This window comes from Trichophyton rubrum, assembly GCF_000151425.1.
Source record: "Trichophyton rubrum CBS 118892 genomic scaffold supercont2.10, whole genome shotgun sequence".
NCBI classification, from domain to species: domain Eukaryota; kingdom Fungi; phylum Ascomycota; class Eurotiomycetes; order Onygenales; family Arthrodermataceae; genus Trichophyton; species Trichophyton rubrum.
In genome coordinates, this window is record NW_003456419.1 from 857,854 (window position 1) to 876,228 (window position 18,375).

The 18,375-nt window shown below is 48.6% G+C and overlaps 8 protein-coding genes across 8 annotated transcripts; 4 read left to right on the forward strand and 4 right to left on the reverse strand.

Moving 5' to 3' along the window:
* Window positions 1-603: 603 nt before the first annotated feature.
* TERG_07686 (uncharacterized protein) lies at window positions 604-1,850 on the forward strand (the record flags this gene model as incomplete). The annotated part of the gene is made up of 2 exons (XM_003232020.1): window positions 604-620; window positions 692-1,850. The coding sequence occupies 2 exons, from the start codon at window positions 604-606 to the stop codon at window positions 1,848-1,850; spliced, it is 1,176 nt and encodes a 391-aa protein (XP_003232068.1).
* Window positions 1,851-3,044: 1,194 nt separating this feature from the next.
* Window positions 3,045-3,878, reverse strand: TERG_07687 (uncharacterized protein; the record flags this gene model as incomplete). Its single annotated transcript, XM_003232021.2, has 2 exons — window positions 3,045-3,719; window positions 3,792-3,878. The coding sequence occupies 2 exons, from the start codon at window positions 3,876-3,878 to the stop codon at window positions 3,045-3,047; spliced, it is 762 nt and encodes a 253-aa protein (XP_003232069.2).
* Window positions 3,879-4,956: 1,078 nt separating this feature from the next.
* TERG_07688 (uncharacterized protein) lies at window positions 4,957-7,939 on the forward strand. Its single transcript, XM_047748816.1, has 3 exons — window positions 4,957-5,880; window positions 5,948-6,235; window positions 6,303-7,939. The coding sequence occupies exons 1-3, from the start codon at window positions 5,476-5,478 to the stop codon at window positions 6,933-6,935; spliced, it is 1,326 nt and encodes a 441-aa protein (XP_047604805.1). The 5' UTR covers window positions 4,957-5,475; the 3' UTR covers window positions 6,936-7,939.
* Window positions 7,940-8,022: 83 nt separating this feature from the next.
* TERG_07689 (uncharacterized protein) lies at window positions 8,023-9,858 on the reverse strand (the record flags this gene model as incomplete). The annotated part of the gene is made up of 3 exons (XM_003232023.2): window positions 8,023-9,024; window positions 9,095-9,764; window positions 9,825-9,858. The coding sequence occupies 3 exons, from the start codon at window positions 9,856-9,858 to the stop codon at window positions 8,229-8,231; spliced, it is 1,500 nt and encodes a 499-aa protein (XP_003232071.1). The 3' UTR covers window positions 8,023-8,228.
* A 247-nt stretch (window positions 9,859-10,105) lies between these two features.
* On the forward strand, window positions 10,106-10,867 carry TERG_07690 (uncharacterized protein; the record flags this gene model as incomplete). The annotated part of the gene is made up of 4 exons (XM_003232024.1): window positions 10,106-10,213; window positions 10,288-10,512; window positions 10,584-10,704; window positions 10,767-10,867. The coding sequence occupies 4 exons, from the start codon at window positions 10,106-10,108 to the stop codon at window positions 10,865-10,867; spliced, it is 555 nt and encodes a 184-aa protein (XP_003232072.1).
* Window positions 10,868-12,191: 1,324 nt separating this feature from the next.
* Window positions 12,192-14,435, reverse strand: TERG_07691 (uncharacterized protein). The gene is made up of 2 exons (XM_003232025.2): window positions 13,720-14,435; window positions 12,192-13,645 (listed from the first exon to the last, which is right to left on the reverse strand). The coding sequence occupies exons 1-2, from the start codon at window positions 14,211-14,213 to the stop codon at window positions 12,763-12,765; spliced, it is 1,377 nt and encodes a 458-aa protein (XP_003232073.1). The 5' UTR covers window positions 14,214-14,435; the 3' UTR covers window positions 12,192-12,762.
* A 359-nt stretch (window positions 14,436-14,794) lies between these two features.
* Window positions 14,795-15,791, reverse strand: TERG_07692 (uncharacterized protein; the record flags this gene model as incomplete). The annotated part of the gene is made up of 2 exons (XM_047748817.1): window positions 14,795-15,375; window positions 15,660-15,791. The coding sequence occupies 2 exons, from the start codon at window positions 15,789-15,791 to the stop codon at window positions 15,010-15,012; spliced, it is 498 nt and encodes a 165-aa protein (XP_047604806.1). The 3' UTR covers window positions 14,795-15,009.
* Window positions 15,792-16,915: 1,124 nt separating this feature from the next.
* Window positions 16,916-18,140, forward strand: TERG_07693 (uncharacterized protein; the record flags this gene model as incomplete). The annotated part of the gene is made up of 4 exons (XM_047748818.1): window positions 16,916-17,161; window positions 17,225-17,443; window positions 17,508-17,848; window positions 17,943-18,140. Exons 1-4 carry the CDS (start codon window positions 17,125-17,127, stop codon window positions 18,138-18,140), a joined length of 795 nt encoding a protein of 264 aa, XP_047604807.1. The 5' UTR covers window positions 16,916-17,124.
* Window positions 18,141-18,375: the final 235 nt, after the last annotated feature.

Below are 18,375 nucleotides of genomic sequence, written 5' to 3' on the forward strand. Positions count from 1 at the left end.
CAACATTCCTTCTGTTGCTCACTTTCTCTTGTTTATGCGGCTGGATTCCATATTGTGGCTTTTTTTCCTCCCTCCTCCACCTTTAATATTCAAGGCCCATTATTCACTTTCTAGCACGATTGGCAGGTGTTTCGGGTGTGGTGCCGTTTCACGATTTTATATTTGAGGACCTCCATCTCCGTCTTTAATCCTTGCTTTTTACTTCCCGTTGAAATCAGCGAGTGTCCAGCGTTCCCGAGCCACATGAGGAAAAGAACTTGTGTACTTAAATTATCTGTTATCTATTTAGCCAGCGACTGTAACTGTCTTTTTAGTCGTTTATGTACCATTTCATGCATCTCGATGTCTTCGTGTATGTCTCTATGTCTGATCGAGTCACTTGCATCTGTCATGGGCATATCCCTGTTGATAGTTCGGTTAGCTAAAAGAAAGATCCGCGCTTAAAATCTATTTTTCGATGAACACCTATGCAGATATTTGCAACAACTCCCCAACACAAAGTCATAGACTAAGCTCCTCAGGGCATGCCGCGTAGGATGTGTGATACTATCGATATCTAGGTCCTATTCTATCAGAGCAGTGGGCAGGCGTACTCCCAAAAATATGTTCTCCTACGATAAGTATGCGCCACCTTCAAACTCCGTCCAGGCTCAGCTATCACCAGCTACTGACTATTTATAACCCACGACAGCATCAAGACGTTAGCCCTCTTCTTTGCGCCGATCATAATACCCAAGGCCATCTCTCTCTTCCAATCAGTCTACTCACATCTTACGAACCGTCCGCCTCCTCAGGCTCTTCCTACACTCGCCTCCCGCGCGCTTAACATCCTCTTCTTCTCAACCGCCCTCTTCCTCGCCCTTAGCCTTACACCGGGTAGTAATATACTTTCCAGTACCAGCTCCGGCACAAATGATATCTTCAAACTGACAGGTTCGCGTTTCAATACGCCGACGGAGCTGCTCTTCTCTCGCCTGAGACGGCTTGGTGGACGGTTCGAGGTCGAAAGCGAACACGACTCAACACTCAAGAAACTGTTTAGCTCTCACACAGCAAGAGGAGTGTATCTGCAGCTCGGATCAGAGCCGCTGATTGCCTGTCCGTTTTGCTCGTTGGATAGCGCGGTTACTTACCTACTTTACTATCTACCCTTTAACACCCTAGTGCCCCATCTATTTCACTTTCTAGTTATTGGCATAGCGACTTCCAGCTCCATAGTAGGGGAGAAGACAGCCAGGTGGAGGAACAAGTTCCTCGTCGGCGCTGTGGCGCTTTTGGTTATTGAACTATGTGTTATCTTACGGGCAACGTCTCCTCTTTTCTCCCGCTTGAGGAGCTCGTCCGACGGTCAACGCAATAAGTGGACGCAACTATACGCTCAGTACCCAGATGCTCCAACGAGTCTACACGTTCAGCTGATCACACTGCGGCCTCTAGCATTTACTGTGTTTGACGCTATTTGCGCTGCCCTGATTTACTTGTCAGCTACCAATAGGCTCTTTTATACCCTACCCACGCCCGCGGAGCAGGCACAGCAGATTCTAACCCTGTCTACTGCGACCATGCTAGCTACCATGTCGAAGCTTCAGGCTCTTAGTGTGACAAGAAGCGTGATTGCACGGGATCCCGAGCTTAGTGCGAAGTATGATGCGTACCATCGTGGAGAAGGCAAAGACGGTGATGATTGGGTTTGGCAGGAAGAAGGGGTTATCAATGCTGTTGCGAAGGTGATGAACGATAGAGCCTTGCAAGCTGGTAATCGCACGGACGTAAAGGAGCACGAAATGATAGACTCGAGCGAATATGTGGATAAACTCACCGCTGGATTGGAGGATCCTATCATCAGTTGACATGGCCGGATCAAAGCTGTTGATTTACAATCATCTGCTATGTATATATTTTATCGATTAGACTGAATAATAATCGGAAAAATTGACCTGAGTGGAAGTAAATGGCTATTTAAACTAGTCTATTCCTTGTATATACATGTTGATACCAGGTCATTGTTTGAGAGTGGGCTCAATAGACGGCGTGGTATCAACTTCCACTACTGGTCCATCGTACACTCTCCGCGCATATGCAAGGTAATATACAATACTAAACACAATCACGAACGACCAAATCGCAACGCTGTAATTCATACCTTCTGGCGTCGGAGAAGCATCAGCGGGGAAGAAGCTGAATATCAGGATCACCGTCAGGTATATGCATCCCAATATATTTGTTGCAATCCCCATGGCACCACGGAGATGCCATTGCCCCCAAATAAGACGGGCATCGGTAGTATTGGCAAGAGTCCGGCCCATTCCCGTGTTACTAGAAGGATACGAGACGTTCCCTATGCATCGGTGGTACAGTAGCATGCTCGTAGCCAGCAAATAGCTGAGATATAAGCAAGCAACCGTCAAGGACACGATGATATTGAAAGCCGTCGTTGACCCGATAACTATGAGAGAGAGAAGGATAGTTATGGTAGCGGTGACGAGAATTGACATCAACGGCACTTCGGTACGTTTCTCAACCTGTGACACCCGGCGTTAGCATTGAAATATTTCCCCATAAAGTTCAGTAACACCCAATGAAATGTATATCATTATATGGACGGACCTTAATCAATGATCTCCAGCCTGGCAGGCCTCGATCTCTTGCAAACGACCAGGTCATACGGGATGTCGAAGCCAGGTAGTTACAGTTTGCAAACAGGGCTAACGTAACGATGACTGACGCCATTGTAGCAGAACCGGCAATTGAACCCGTAGATTGCCGGAAGATCTCAATGAACGGGAGTCCAGTTGGTGACTCTAGAGCAGCGGGCAAGTCAACTATGCTGAATAGAGTCGCGATGAGCATTGATAATCCCAGGCTCCCATTGATAACGAGAGTAAGGATAATGGAGCGTGGAACCGTGATGGATGGATTTTGGATCTCCTCGGACATCTATTGCAAGTGAGTAGATTGTAGCATACAATCAAGGCAAATCGAGCAAGACATACATGATATGCACCATCAAGTCCTATCAATATAGTCAGCAAAAATAGGATATATCAAAAAAGGCAGAGGACTGTGAACTGACCCAAGAACGCGAATGCATTCCCAATTAAACCAACCAAAAAGGAGACACCCTGACTGGACCAATTTCCCTCGTTGATGAAATTCTTGAATACCAGGTTTGCATCATTCTTTTCTCCAAATGTAACCAGTGGTATCAAAACTGCTAAAAATCCGAGAACATGAACAGCCAATGCTATCTTTTCAAACGCAGGCAATAACCTGCTGGTCACAACATTGACAAAGACGCAGTACAACGCTACGGCGCAGAGAAGCAGAGTGGTATGCCAGGAGCTAGGTGAGTAAGACGGGTTCGTAAAGATAATGAGTCCCTGGATCATAGAGCCGGTCAAGAAGCAAGCAGAAGCGAAACCGGCCTGCCATCCAGCCACAGTCAACCAGCCGGTAATGTAACTGAGAAATTTCGCCATTGACTTTGGTGCTAGCATCGCGACCCAATGGTACTGTCCGCCAGAGGTAGGTGCCATAGAGACGAGCTCAGAAAGGGTTGTGAAGACAGCCAGGTTTCCGGCCCATATCACTATGTAGCCATATATGATGCCTGCATGGCCGCCATTTCGAAGACCCGTAAGGAACAGGACTAGTGAAGCCTCCCAAGTAATGAGGACAGCACAGCTGAAGCCTAGGATAGAGAGAAAGCGGAAGCCTCTCTGGTTATTTATTAGAAATGCTGTATATATATATTATATTTATGACCTGTTTCATTTATATCAAACACGCACTCTGAGCACTTGTTTCTTGCCTAAACGATTGAGCTCTTCACGATCGGAATCTCCAGCCAGCGACTCGCCATCATGTTCGAGCCGCATAGATGTGGCCGTTCTTATATCTTTGGTCGAAGGCGGAAGTTTATTGAGGGGCTGAGGCTGAAAATGTAAGTCCGAAAATGTTGGCGTGAAATCCGTACTAAAAGATGGCCTGCATGCGTAGTTAACACTGTTTGTTCATGTTTATTTAAATATGTTTTAATCGCCAAAATTGGGTTTTCTAGACTAGGGCTAGTTGACCCGACAGGGCGACATCTGGGCGCTGAAGAATGCTCGGAAACACATGCGCAAATTAGGAGCAAGATCCGAGCTTAGCAGCCGTGTATCTCCAATCTCAGCAGATTGCCAGTGGTCGAAGATCTTCCTGGCGTTCGTATAAATTACTTAAGTGACTAACCAAGTACTTAAATTCTGGGGCCGTTGCCGTGGCTCTAACGACGGAGGTCTTGGTCTTTCTTTGCTTGCTCGTGGCGAACAAATGGGCTGTATCCGGAGTATTCCGACGAAAGGGAACTATATCCTGCAAGCTGGAGTGTCAATGCATGTCAATGGTGAAAAATCCATGGGTATAGCGATGCTGCTGAACCTTTAAAAAGAGGTTTACTGCTGGGATGCAGTCTGTAACTAAGCTGATCGTTGGCTATAGCGTGGTTGTGGTGTGCTGCATCCATCCCTGAAGCTTACCATCCATGGCGACTATACATGTGTACAGCCTCTCATCGCCCTCGTCTCCAGCCTGTCTCTTCTTCCTTTGTCTGCGCTCGTCGTCATCATCATCATCACCATCATCAACATCAACTTCTCCTTCTTTATCATCGTCAATATCTTAAATACCTTCGTCGTGGTCGTCGTTTTTCTGCCCGCGTCCCCCGTCTCCGCCTTCTTACTAATCCATGACTCAGCAGTGCACGTGGTCCCGCCCAAAAAGGAGACGGGAAGCCGTTTCATGGACGCGGGATGGAAAAGCGACGACGGCGAGCTCGAGCAAGAGAAACGCCAGCAGGACGACGACGACGACGAGACGACGAGGCGGAGCGGACGAAGAGACTCCCAGCGACTTCATCTCCTGCTCTTCCACCGCCTGGCGCTGCTGTCGCCGTGCTGGCCGAGCCTGCGACACCGCTTTATAGTAATTAAGGTAGGAAGTTACAAAAACCCTGCCCTGGTTAACTAGTCCCTAGTCTGACCCAAAGAGAAAAAAGAGGACAGAGGATAGAGAGCATACACGCCATCACCAAATCACATTCGCCCCTTTGCCCCCCTTCGCTGCAGCCAAAAAGAGATTTCAGTCACTCGACTGGTCTCAATCTCTCTCTCTTTCTCTCTTACCCCTTGGTCGAGGACAGCATCCATTTGGGGCGTGTGGAACTGCAAAAGAGCCGAATTTATAGCTTGAATGCGATCCTCCTCCAGTTAACCTTTCCACACCAGCACCACCTCAACCGCCCCCGGTGCACCGTCCCCAACAACTCTGCCCTGCCGAACCAAGCGACCGAGGCCAGTGAAGGGAGTGAACAATGGCTAAGGAGGCTGTCACCGCAGTCGCTGAACGGGGCCAGACTGGGATAACCAACGTCAATGCCTGTGTGTCGACTACCGAGGCCAGCAGGGCGTCCAAGGATAACGCTTCCTGGCGAGAATGGGTGGTTGCAAACCAGATAGGTGTGTGAAAAACACAATTGCAAGCTTCACCTTCTCTATATCCGTGCCCTTACTGACTTACTGCTGCTTAGGCTGCTCGCTCTCGATTCTCGGTGCGATACTCGCCGTACACACTTTCGTTCCATCTCTCAGGGCATACACGACTCCATACCTCGAGTTGCCTCACTATCACCCCGAGACTGGAAAGTACACGCAGGGGCTGGATGATGTCTACTTCATCATCAGCTCCATGCTGGGCTTTACAGCTACCAGAGCCATTGTTATTGACTGGCTGTTTTACCCCATTGCTTCTCAATTGGGCCTGAGAAACAAGCAATCTATACGCTTTGCCGAGCAGGGATGGCTTTTGGTCTACTACCTTGCCTTCTGGGCCTATGGAATGGTTAGCTACCTTACTGCCATTTTTTTTTCTTTGTTTCACTTATTGTTGTCCCTGCTAACGGCACCAGAACATCTGGTATCATTCTAGCTACTGGTACAATTTCCGTGCTATATGGGCCGACTGGCCTACCCGAGAGATTAACGGCAGCGTCAAATTGTACTGTCTTCTGCAGCTATCTTTTTGGGTACAGCAGATATTCGTCATTCACATTGAAGCCAAGCGCAAGGATCACGCGCAGATGTTTATCCACCATATCATCACCAGCACCCTCCTCGGATCCGCATATGTTTATAGCTTCTACAACGTCGCAAACGTTGTTCTCTGCCTTATGGATATCGTTGATTATATGCTACCGGTATGTATCTTGGTTTTGCTTTCAGTTTTGCGGCACGGCACATCTCAAGCTAACAATAAAGTAACAGTTCGCCAAAATGCTAAAATACCTTGGATTCGAACGCGCCTGTACAGTTGCCTTCGGTGTCTTCGTCACAACCTGGATCGTTGCTCGCCATTTCATCTACATGGGCCTGTGGTGGTCCATTCACCAAACGGTACCCACTGACGTCCCGTTCGGGTGCTACTCTGGTATCACAGGCAAGCAGTTATCAACCGGCTCGCCTGATCTCCTATTCCATATCTTCAACCCGTTTCTCGACCTCAATGGCCCAATCTGTATGACTGGCACCATCAAGGTCATCTTCCTTGGAATGTTGCTGCTCTTACAAGTTCTCTCACTCATCTGGCTTGGTATGATCATCAAAGTAGCGCTGGGCGTTTTGTGGACTGGCTCAAGTGCAGAGGATACAAGAAGTGATGACGAGGAAGACGTTGACGCTAGTGAGCCGAAGGAAAAGGCCGGCACCTCTTCGGCAAGAATCATGGGCCCACCATCTGGCTCAGAAGGCAGCGCCTGGTCGCGATCAGTCATGCCCAATGGCTCGAACCACCAGAGCCACCCGGTGCGGATAAGAACGACCCGTGGACGAGTTACGTTAAGTGACCATAATGATCGAAAAGCCCTCCTTGGTAGGATTGGCTGCGACAAGCCAACATAGATTTGAGAATGGAACCAAAATCATGTCGTTTTGTTCTCACCCATAGACATCTCGCAGCTTGATTACCATTTTCATTGCCCCCTTCCACGTCGATCTTCCCATCTACGTTTGGTTTTCATTTTTCTTTTCTCCAAGTGCCTTTTTCGTTTTATCAGGTTTGATTTTGTGTCGAGATGCTTCCCTCCCTGCTGGTAACGGTGGCAGTAACGGTGACGGTGACTGGCATGTCTTGAAAGAACTTCCCATCATTATCCTTCCTATACCCCATAAATACGCCCGGTTAAAGCCCTTTTTTTAATATATCCCTCCTTTTCTTCTCTTTTTTCCTGTCAAAAACAAAAGAATATATCCCGTCGTTGCATCTGCTCATTCTTTTCTCAATTTTTGTTTTACCGGTCATGCCTGCTTACACACACGAAACCGTTCGTTTTTTCTCTCTCAAAAATCGAGAGAATGAGATTCTGATTGGCAATAAATACCTTGTGCCTCACTACGATATCTTGATGGTTATCCTGTTTGCTTCCGTTCTTTGCTCCGCCTTCTACAGCCCGTTGTCAATATCGCCATCTTCACTTATCGCCTCCCATTTTTTCCATGGAGAATAGAAACGCCGGATACAGGTCAACGACCTCCCTTACGTCTATATGTTTGTTTCCCATTCCTATACCAACGCCATGGTCTAAGTCCGCATGTATGTCCTGTCTTCCCTTGCATGTTCCCTTGGTGCTTTAAACACTGCATATTATACCCGGGATAATCTGATTTAATGAACGGCACATTCTAAGGCGCGTCCGCATCTATTACCATTATATATAATATCTCTCCTTTCGTATTGACAAGTCGTTGGCTGAATGTGTGTTTTGTGGCCATTTGATACGACCAGGGGAGTCGTGAGTAGTGACGTAATTAACCTTGTGTAGGATACTTTAGGGCTGAACATGGCTATTGTCCTTATTTTGACGAAGGTTGGGTCGGGCCTTGGGAAGCCGCAGGGGCTTGCCGGCCGGTTCCTTGGTCCTGGGACTCTTAGGCAGCAGGCCCCTAGACTCAGGGGCCAGAGGTCTGTGTGACTTGTAACTGGGTGCCTGAGGTGTGAGGGATGCTGGATGAACTGATTGGAATAAATAAAATAATTCTGATTTCTTTTGAATTGATTCCTCTTGATATCGCTACTTTCGTCGGGTCACAGAACGCTGCACATAGAAAACATGAGAAGGCAAATGAGGAGAAGAAGATAACAAATACAGGCTACAGCTATTTGCATTGTTAAGTCACATCCCCGTCTTTCCGGTTTTATGCCTTTGCTTTCTTCACCTTCTTCGGCTTTTCTTCCACCTTCTTGACCTTCAAGGCATTCTTTGATTGTTTCTCGTCTTTGGTGGGTTTCTCAGAGATAGCGGGAGCGTCATTCACGGCCTTCTTAGGTTTCTTCGACTCCTTCTCAGTGGACTTCTTTTCGGCTTCGACGTTCCCAGCTTCGGGTCTTTTCTCCTTGGCCGCCTTTCCATTCGTCACAGGTTTAGCTTCAACTTCTTCACCTTTGCTCTTTGACTCTTTTTTTTTGGGAGTTTCCTCTTTCTTGTCCTCAACCTCAGCAACGGGAGCAGACGTGCCCTCCTCAATCTGGTCTTGCACTGCTAGTGCAACAGGGACCTCCCTCACAGACTTCAACTTTGGAATCTCATACTCGTAGCCTAGAGCTTTCATCTTTTCGGCCTTCTTAGCTCGTTTCGACTTCTCCTTAGAAATAGCCTTTGACCATCCTTCGCGTGACTTTCCAGCATCAAGTCGGCGCTTTTCAATTTGGTTCCATGGCGTCTTCTTGAAGCGACGGTTGGCTCCCTTCCACATATCCGCATGAACCTTGTCCGTGGGTATGTACATGCATTTCAAGATGTGGCCGAACATAAGGTAGTTTTGCATAGTAGCAGCAACAACTTTTGCGACAGAGGAGGATGTGAATTCAATGAATGCATAGTGTTTCGATTTGCCGGTAGTACGGTTGCGCGAGAGGCGCAGGCGTGAGATGTCTCCAAACTGGGAGAAATATGCGCGCATCTCATCTTCATAGAAACCGTGTGGGATTCGCCTACATCGTACACACGAGTTAGCTGTATTTCAATAGGAGTGAAGCAAAGTCTGAGCGCAATAAAACATACCCAACGTATACAGTGCCAGGCTCTTCTGGTGCAGAGCTCTCTTTCTTCTTCTTTCGAATAGCCTTCATGGCCTTCTTAGAGTCAGGAATCTTTGGCACCTCTTGACCTGGCTCAAAGCCTTCGTCTTCTGAGGGATCCTCATCCCCGCTGCTCTCAAACCCTCGAATCAATGCAAGGGTTTGGTCATCTTCGGCCTCCTTATCCGAGTCAGCATCAGAATCGGGAGAAAACGGCTTTTCTACAAGCTCGGGAGCTTCTTCAGGCTCCTTCTCGACCTCCTTGGCTTTGGATTTGGCCTTCTTTATCTTTTCCTTTGACTCGGCACTGACACCAAGCTTTTCGGATTTGGCTTTCTTCTTTGGTTGCATTTCCTTCTTTTCAGCCTTAGGCTTAGGAGCTATCTCCTGCTTTGGCCCTTCTTCTTCATCGTCGCTAAGGAAGTCTGCGGCGCGTTTGCGGGGCTTCGATTCCTTCGTGGGCTTCTTGTCGACTTTGACAGAGAGTTTCTCGGATTTGGCACCATCAACAGTGTCCTTTTCTTTCTTAGGCTTAATGCTGGAAGTTTTCACTGTAGCCGCCTCCGGCTTTGCATGCTTTTCCTGAGTTTTCTTGGACTTTTTCGATGGTGGATGTTCGCTCACCGCAGGAGCAGCGGTGGTCGTCGCGGGCGCTATATAACCACATTAGAACGCGTCAACGTGAAATTTCGAGTCATAAGCAAATTACTAACCTTTGCGCTTGGTGGCCTTCTTCTCTGGAGCCATCTTGGAGTCTGGTTGTAGTCAATTGTTGCGCGGTAAAAGAATTGTGAACTCCTGGCATGTTTCTTATTTTTTTTTTTTTTTTATCTTTTTTTCTTTTGCGTTGTGGATCGGCGCCAAGATTTCGAGCTCCTCCGCGAAATTGATAACAGCAGCGCAAAACCCTTTTGAAGCTCTACTGGCTCGACGGTGCAGCTCGGTCCTCTCAGTATAGCGATATACTTGACACAACTGCTTCGAGGTGAGAGCCATGAAGAAGAGAAAACGTTCTAGCAAAAACAAAACTCTAACTCAAGAAGAAATATGGGACGATTCGGCACTCCTTGAGTCTTGGGAAGAGGCTGCGGAAGAGTACAGGGTACGTGTATCTCTTTCTATCAAATGTTGCTGTATCGATGAGAACCTTCTAACTCCTTTTCTTCTTCGTTTTAGCTCTATCACAGCATTCAAGCTAGAGGGCAGAAAGTGGAGGATGTTCTCCGCGAAGCAGAAGCAGAAGCGTCCAACGCAAATGAAGATGAAATGCAGATTGAGACCAACGCTGAAACGAAAAACCCTTCAGAAAAGTCGACTGTTAATGCATCAGAGACCGTTGTCGTGGAAGATTCAGATAGCAAGATAAAGCAGGTAGATGTCTGCGCAACAAGTCAAGTTGAGGTTGGTTTTTCCCCCGTTAAGAGACATACCCTGGTTTTAGGCCTAATTATTCACTAACGACTCCCCTATAGGATGAAGCAGCACCAGAATTAGCTGCAGAGGCAGACCAGACCGATACGGCCGCGCCATCAAGTGCGAATTTGGCGAATATGCCGCAACTAGTTCTTAACGGAGCACCTAATCCGCCAAATAGTGAGTATACTGATAGCCGAAGCAACCATACACGCTTTCTCGAAGACTAACATCGAATATAGTTCAAGATGAAGGGCTGAAGAACCTCATGATGTCGTGGTATTTTGCCGGTTACTACACAGGACTATACGAAGGCCAACGACAGGCTGCTGCAAAACAGTGATACTGGCTCGGATTTATCAACGGCTCAGGTATTTGCATGAGATTTGCCAGAGATTCTGCCCACCTCTGGCCGTGGGGACAATAGGAGCGTAACTAGGGAGTATAATGAGGGTCAATTGATTTTTTACATTTGCCTAAATAAAGCAGGATAGTAGCTGGGTTGGTGAGATGTATCTAACTCTATTTGACACGCCTCAGCCCTATGAAACAAACTACGTTAATAGAATGATTGAAAGGCGGGCGCAACACGAGCGAGACAAGTTGATAACTTTTTCGGTTGATATTGGCAATATTTTTGACCTCGCTGCGCGAACGCAGAACCCATCATGGAGAGGACGGACGAGACTTCGATTATGCCGTGCTGCAAGCTTTTTTCGCTGCTGTAACGTAGACGTGTGAATTGTGTCCGAGAGTTAGCGAGCATATTAGCCTGCAAGTAGGTACATATGGTATAAAAATAGGGGTTAAATCGATTTTGGGTTGAGGCGAGACGATATAGCGGAGATACAGTCGCATGTACCCAGGCGATATGAAGCCGTCTTCATCCAAGGTCCAGGGCAAGCATTATTCCAACTGGCCCGTCGATGTTTCTTATCTCGGGTATTGCTTCAGTATGATAGTGATATTGATATTGCTAAGATAGTTAGTTGAACAGCACCTAGGCAGTGAAGACTTGATGTATGCCAAAGCGAAGCTCATCAGGCGCCCTGGAGGTGAAAGCCGAGCTTGCACTGGCGGATGAGTATTAGAACAGGCAGAATGAGCTCTATCTGGGTCTCATATTACAAATTTGTAGAGGTAATGGATGCGTGTACCGTTCGACAAGGGCATAGAGACCGTGAAATATGTTTGATGAAGGAAACGAAGAAAAAAAAGAAGCAGAAAAGTCGAAAGTTGAAGTTGAAAGTGTGGCGCTAGCGTTATTTGGGTTAGATAGTACAAGCCAGATTGCGCTCGCTCCGCTCGCTGTGGAAAGAAATATTTGCTACTTTCTATTGGAATACGAATTAGCTGTTGATTAGGTATCTCTATTGGCTAAGAAATATGTTTCAATTTGTGCCCGCCCATTCAACCAATCAACGCCACGTATTCCTTACAACGGGGCGGTGTTAATTGGTTGTCTGGACGGGCCAGTCAGCTTTCTTTCATGAAAATTATGATTGGTTACATTCTACGTAATGAATGTTGTGGGAGCGGAAATGGATATTTTACAGTCACGTGCCAGTGAAAATTTACGAACATAGTATTTTATTATATTAGGGGGACATGAGGGGGATAGGGGGATTATGTAATTCACATCATATCACGTGCAATATACTTCAGGGTCAAGCCTCCATTTTCTGGAGCTTGAAGCCTGCCGTGGTGGCACAGACAAGTATAGATAGATATACGGGAAACTTCAAGATCAGTCTCAAGAATATTCTTTTTTCCTTCTGGAAGATCTCTCGAGGTTTCAGGAGGTGGATGGCGGCGTGACGTCTTATCTCTGTGTGTCTGCCAGGTCCTACGTCGTAAGTGTATTTTTGACTTTGTAGTGAGTAGACATGTAACCGTGGACATATTGCTTGGATTTGGATACAAGGCTGTGATGCACAAGATATTTTAGGGTTGGAGGTTGAGTTCCAGTGGAAAGGTATCTCAAGAATAATAATTGAAACATTCGTAAAATGTAGTACTACATGGTTAAGGCTTGGGAGTTTTAAGTTATCTGACGATAGGAAAGGGGAGATAGTGCCATTGGTATGTTGGTGGCACAGACATCCTCTTAGCATAATCATATACTCTGATATAAGAGCTGGTATGAGCCAGCAAGCCGAGGAAGATAAAGAAATGAATTATATGCATTGGGGTATAGAGTATATCAGAGGAAACCAAGGGCAGTGTAGATCGAAGCGTCTAAAAACGGGCTAGGACCTTCTCTTGGGTGTCTCCCATAGCCCAATCGCTGCGGTTTTCCTTGCTGAGCACCCTTGCCGCTTGTTCAGCCGTGAATCCCTTTGCTTCAACGGCAGGATTGTACCCAAGCTGATTAATCTTCCCTACTTCTTCATTTGCTACAGGCTGCGATACCTTGCCATCTGCCCGCTTATACACAGTAACGACGACGGCCCCGCCAAGGCCAAGATTATGCTGCAATCCGACATCAGTGCCCTTGACCAACCGGTTGTTGGCCCATCCACGAAGATGCCAGACTAGCTCTGCACATTGGGCAATTCCAGTTGCGCCGAGAGGGTGGCCCTTTGAAATCAGGCCGCCGGATGGGTTTATGACCATCTTCCCGCCGTATGTGATGTCGCCCTTTCGCACCATCTCGTGGGCCTTTCCTGGCTCGCAAAGTTCCAGGGCATCGATGGTGATCATTTCATTCGCTGAGAAACAGTCATGTAGTTCGCAGACCTTGACGTCCTTGACGTTAATTCCGGCTTCGGCAGCTGCGGTCTTGCAGGCGTAGCGAGTCATTTCGAAGCCCATGAGACTTATGGAGCTTTCGTTGTATACTGAGGGAGTGTCTGTTGCGAGGCATTGGCCGGCAATCAGGATGGCCTGGTCCTTGAGGTGTGGTCGAGCATCGAGGAATGCTTGTGAGACGACTACGGCTGCAGCACCACCGTCTGAAGTTGGGCAGCACTGGAGTTTGGTTAAGGGGAAGTGGATCATGGGGGATTTAGAGATTTGTTCGTGGGTGTACTCGGTTTGGAATTGGGAGTATGGGTTTCGCTTCGAGTGTTCGTGGTTAATTCGGCCGATCTCTGCAAAGTCCTCGGCTTTTGCGCCGTATCTATTTGTTTGTGCTTGTTAGAATTATTATTATTATTTTAAACCCTAGGTAAGAAAACTGTCAAGGTATCTCACTTCTCGATGTATTCGACACCAGCATTTCCAAACATCTGGGCTGCTCCCGGCGCATTGGTGACTCCTCTGGTAGCAAACATCATTTCGCCCAATTTACCAGTAGGGTTCTCCCTGTCATCGAACTTGGAAGAGAGACTACCGGGGCTCATCTTCTCAAAGCCAACAACGAGAACGCAGTCGGCAGCACCGTGGGAGACCATGGTGCGGGCCATGGCCAGGCCCGTTGAACCGGTAGAGCAGTTGTTATTGACATTATAGATGGGAATCTTGGTTAGGCCGAACTGGTAGAAGACTCGCTGGCCGCAGGTGCTGTCTCCGTAGCAGTAGCATGCAACTCCCTGGTCCACGTCGTCGTAGGTGATGTGGGCGTCCAGCATAGCCTTGACACCAGCCTCAAAGCCTAGCTCATGATAGTCGACCTTTCCGCGCGGTTTGATGAACTTGGTCATGCCAACGCCTAGGACGTAGGCTGGCGACTGTGTTCGTTTCCCCATATTTGCAAAGACGTCAGAGGACGTTCTGGCTCAATTCTTAGTATAAGGTCGTCCAAAAAAGCACCAGCTCCGGTCGTCAAGCTTCAAATCCGCCGCAAAGAGGAGAGGCACGCCCCGTATTTAATCCCCTTCCTCGTCTGCTCTGTCTTTGCCCCCTGACTCTCCTCAAGCTTGCTGCCTCCCATCAGATCTTGCGGGGAACGTCCCGAGGTCCGCGAGGTCCCGAGGCTCGACGGCTGCTGACATAAGCATCTCTCTCCCATTTGACTGAGAGAAAGCAGTAAACAAGGAGCAGCAGCAGCGCCGACGACGACGAGGCGACGACCATCGTTGCTGGAATAACGTCCAGGGCAGCAGAAGTGCAGCTGGAGATCCTCAGGCTCCCCTTGGCTAGAGTCTCGGGCCAGCCATTGATTGACCATCTAACTAGTCATGCTGTGGCAACCTGCTCGAGGCACGGATAGAGATATATATGGCGTTGGGCTGCCCATTGCGGCCGGCATGACTGCCTAAGTCAACAAAACTTCCTAGCGAGAGAGGCACTCCAGGACACCCCCGTCCATCCAGGTCGTGATCGTCTTCTGCTGCTGCAAGGTGAAAAAGAAAAGAAGAAAGCTTCGTGAGACTGCCGGAGAAGATGCTGGGTGGTCCGCCTACGGATGCCAGTAACCATCTTGCAAGTCACTCCGTAGTATGGAGAGGGCAGCACTTCAGACGATAGACTAGGCAGTTCGCCGGAAGGGCGAAGTCAGTGGCCGGCCGTTCTGTCTGGATCCCTAGCCGTAGTTAAGTGTGTCTAGGTCGCATAACTAACTGGCGACATGTACCGAATACTTCGAGAACTCGGCAGGTTCTTCTGCAGCAGGCTTATGTGCCACCAGGCGCCTGTCTTGTGTCGCCCAAGCAGAGCAACCCCCGGCGCAACAAAGTAACTAAGTACACCGCCAGCGAGGCCCCTCCCCGGCCCAGTGTAAGTGCAGTTGGCCTGTCCGCCATTGGCTCGGTGGTGGATGATGGGCTGGCAGTAAGAAAAAGAGCAAAAGCCAAAGGCGCCCTTGACGACGTCACTGGTCAGACCATGGCTGGCGGTGCGTTTGGCTGAAGTCCCCTCGACCTTGGGCCTGGTGGCCGCTCCCATATCACAGCGCGGTAGACGGTACAACTTGAGATACATAACTAAGTAGTCAACGAACGACGGGTTAGTTCAACTGCCTGCGCGAGCTCGATCGCCCCAAAGGTTCACATGTAGTTGACTCTCCACGTTAGCCACACGCCTTCGACCTTCTCGTCCCTCTGCCTGTCCCCCGGTGATGGCCAGCTAACGGAATATCGTTAGTGCGCTCGATCATGGCCGTCGACCCTTGGATCTAGGTTGGGCTAAGTTGACTGGTTGGTTGGCTGGTTGAGCGGAAGCTCGCTGCTGCTGCTGCTGCTGCTTCGACAAACCGCATCTCCGTCCTGCTTCTCACTCTCTCCCGCCTGCTCGCCCTTCGCCCTCACCCTTGCTGCTGCTGGCTGCAGAGAGAGGCTCCAGGCTGCTCTGTCCGACTGCTCTTCTTCCCTCTCGCTGTCGGCCATCTCTCTCGCTGTCTCTCACGACCTTTTCCCGCAAGTCGACTCTGCCGTCCGGCTGTCTGGCTGCCAACTTCCTCCTCCTCCTCCTCCTCCCCCCGCCATCTTGAGATACCGTTGAGGGATACGCAGCGGGCTTCCATTGCTCCTGGTTCTGGGCCTCTCCCGCTGCATTTTCCATATATTCCTGCCATATTATTGAAGAGGAATGATCCCTGCTGGCTCCAATTAGCAGCTGCTGTTTATATTACAGTTGGACCGGCCTCTGTGCTCTCCTATAAATATAAATATATCGGTCATATCACCCGCCCTTGCATAGTATATTCCTAATATTCACTTCCCTCCTTTGATATATTCACTTACAATTTCACTTATCACTCATATATATATATATATATCTCTATACCACCGCAGCTCTTCTTCCTTTTGAGAGTCTGCCATTGATTTATGTTTATATAGGCCTTTCCTTTCCACTTGCTTCCCCTTCCTTACCTTGCACTGCCTTCTGAACCTATATCCCTGAATACACGCTGTGGCGGTGGCCCAGTAGCAGGCTTAAGGTACTGGGATATTCCAAAGAAAAATCAAGAGCCTCCCCTCCAGCGGATCCAGAGACATTTAAGGCAGGGCCATAAAGAGAGAGGATAAACCACCCAGGATCCCAAAGTGCTGGTTAGGTCAAACTGCCCAGCAAGGACCCATGGACACCTGTGGGACGCTAAGAGGTCTGCTCACACATCTGCTGAGAGACCACTTTGCGTTCCATAGGTCTCTGCGGGCAACGGCCTGAGCCAGTCAGTGTGCTGTCTGCTATCAGTGTCAAGTATCAGTAAAAGTGTCCAGTGTGTGTCAGTGTCAGTTACAGTGACAGTGACAGTGCTAGCAACTGCCAACCGCCGCTTATGTCGTCCTCACAGGAGGATGCTGGACATGTAACTGCCCTCTCAGCACCGGTCTCAGCATCCTCCCTGCAACCTCCGGCAGCCACCGTGAGCTCTCCAGAGACAGCTGCAACCGAGATGCCGCCGTGGGCCATCCCCTTTGACACGCCGGCCAGGAACCGCTTCCTCAAGGACTACCGGATCCAGGCGGCCTCTGCGACCTCGACCATCCTCGCCTGCCTGGCCGTGGTGAGTCTCCCCTGCTTGGTTGTTGGCAGACGCCTCAAGAGTATGAACTCATGGCTAACTCGTATACTAGACCCCACTGGAGAATGTGAAGACTCGACTCCAGTCGTGAGTACCTGTTTCTTCCTCTATATAAGGTTATACCAATGGATCTATACTGACGTGGCTGTGCTAGATACAACTTCAAGGGGACAACTGACTGCCTTCGGTACATGCTCAAACATGAAGGACCACGCGGTTTTATGGCTGGTAAGATGGCTGTTTTCACGCTCAAGAAAAAAGAAGAAGACTGTCTAACTCGTGTGGACCCAGGCGCATTACCACCACTGGCGAGTCTAACCATAGTCAGAGTCACCAATTTCACCGTCTACCAGAAGTGCAAGCATGGCATCTCCGACTTTGTGGAAAGACAGACGGGAACATCTCCATTAGCCGTATACAACACTCCAGGTTCCCTTCCTACTTTCACCGGTGTCTCCTGTTTCATGGCCTCTGGGATGCTGGCCGGTCTCTGTGCTGCGCCTATCGCATGTGCGTTTATCCTTTTACATAAATACTTACCACTGGTTGTAACTACGATAATAACAGGAAACAGGTCCCTTCGAACTCGCCAAAAACGTGGTTCAGACATCTGTTCTCATGGCAAGCAGCCAGCGTGGACCGACGGGAAAGGGTCTCAAGTATACCTCTCTTCAAAACGTTCCACGTCTATCGACTATCCAGGCCATCAAACAAATCATCTCTCGTCATGGCTTCAGCGGTCTGTACACTGGAATGGGTCTCCATGTGGCACGAGACACAGTTGGCACTGGGCTCTATTTTGCCGTCTACGAAACATCAAAGCAGCTGACGTCAAAGTACCTGGGTGACAACCATTCTCCATTCGGGCCCCAGTTGGTTGGTGGTGCACTCTGCGGAACCCTCCCATGGCTATTTGTAAGTGTCCAATACTCTATATTCATATATATATATATACATATATACACGCGTAAATTGTCTAGTTGGGTTAAACTAATGTCCGTATCTCCAGACGTACCCCCTTGATACCCGCAAAACTCGCCGACAGAGTATGATACTTGGTCAATCCAAAGAAGTGGGAGCCGCCGTGGCCAAGAATTCCGTCTATACCGGTCTATCCGTCATCATCCTTCGCACGGCTGTGCAGAACATGCTCCTTCTGACCATGTTCGAGTATTTCAAGAGAGAGATCGATAAACTGGAAGTTTGATCCATTTCAATTCCAACCCAACCCGCCGTCTTTTTTCACCTTGGATGGTGCTTACTTCTCTGACTTGCTTCCTTTTCCGAGTTATTCACTACGGGGCTGTTCTACTTTTATATCCCCAGCTTGATCTTGGTTTCGATCTTGGGCGATTGCTATATCTCTCTTCACTTCCACCCTTGTTCATATCTCCTTTGCTCAAGTATAACGGCGATGCCAGAGGCTTTGTCATTGCGTTTCT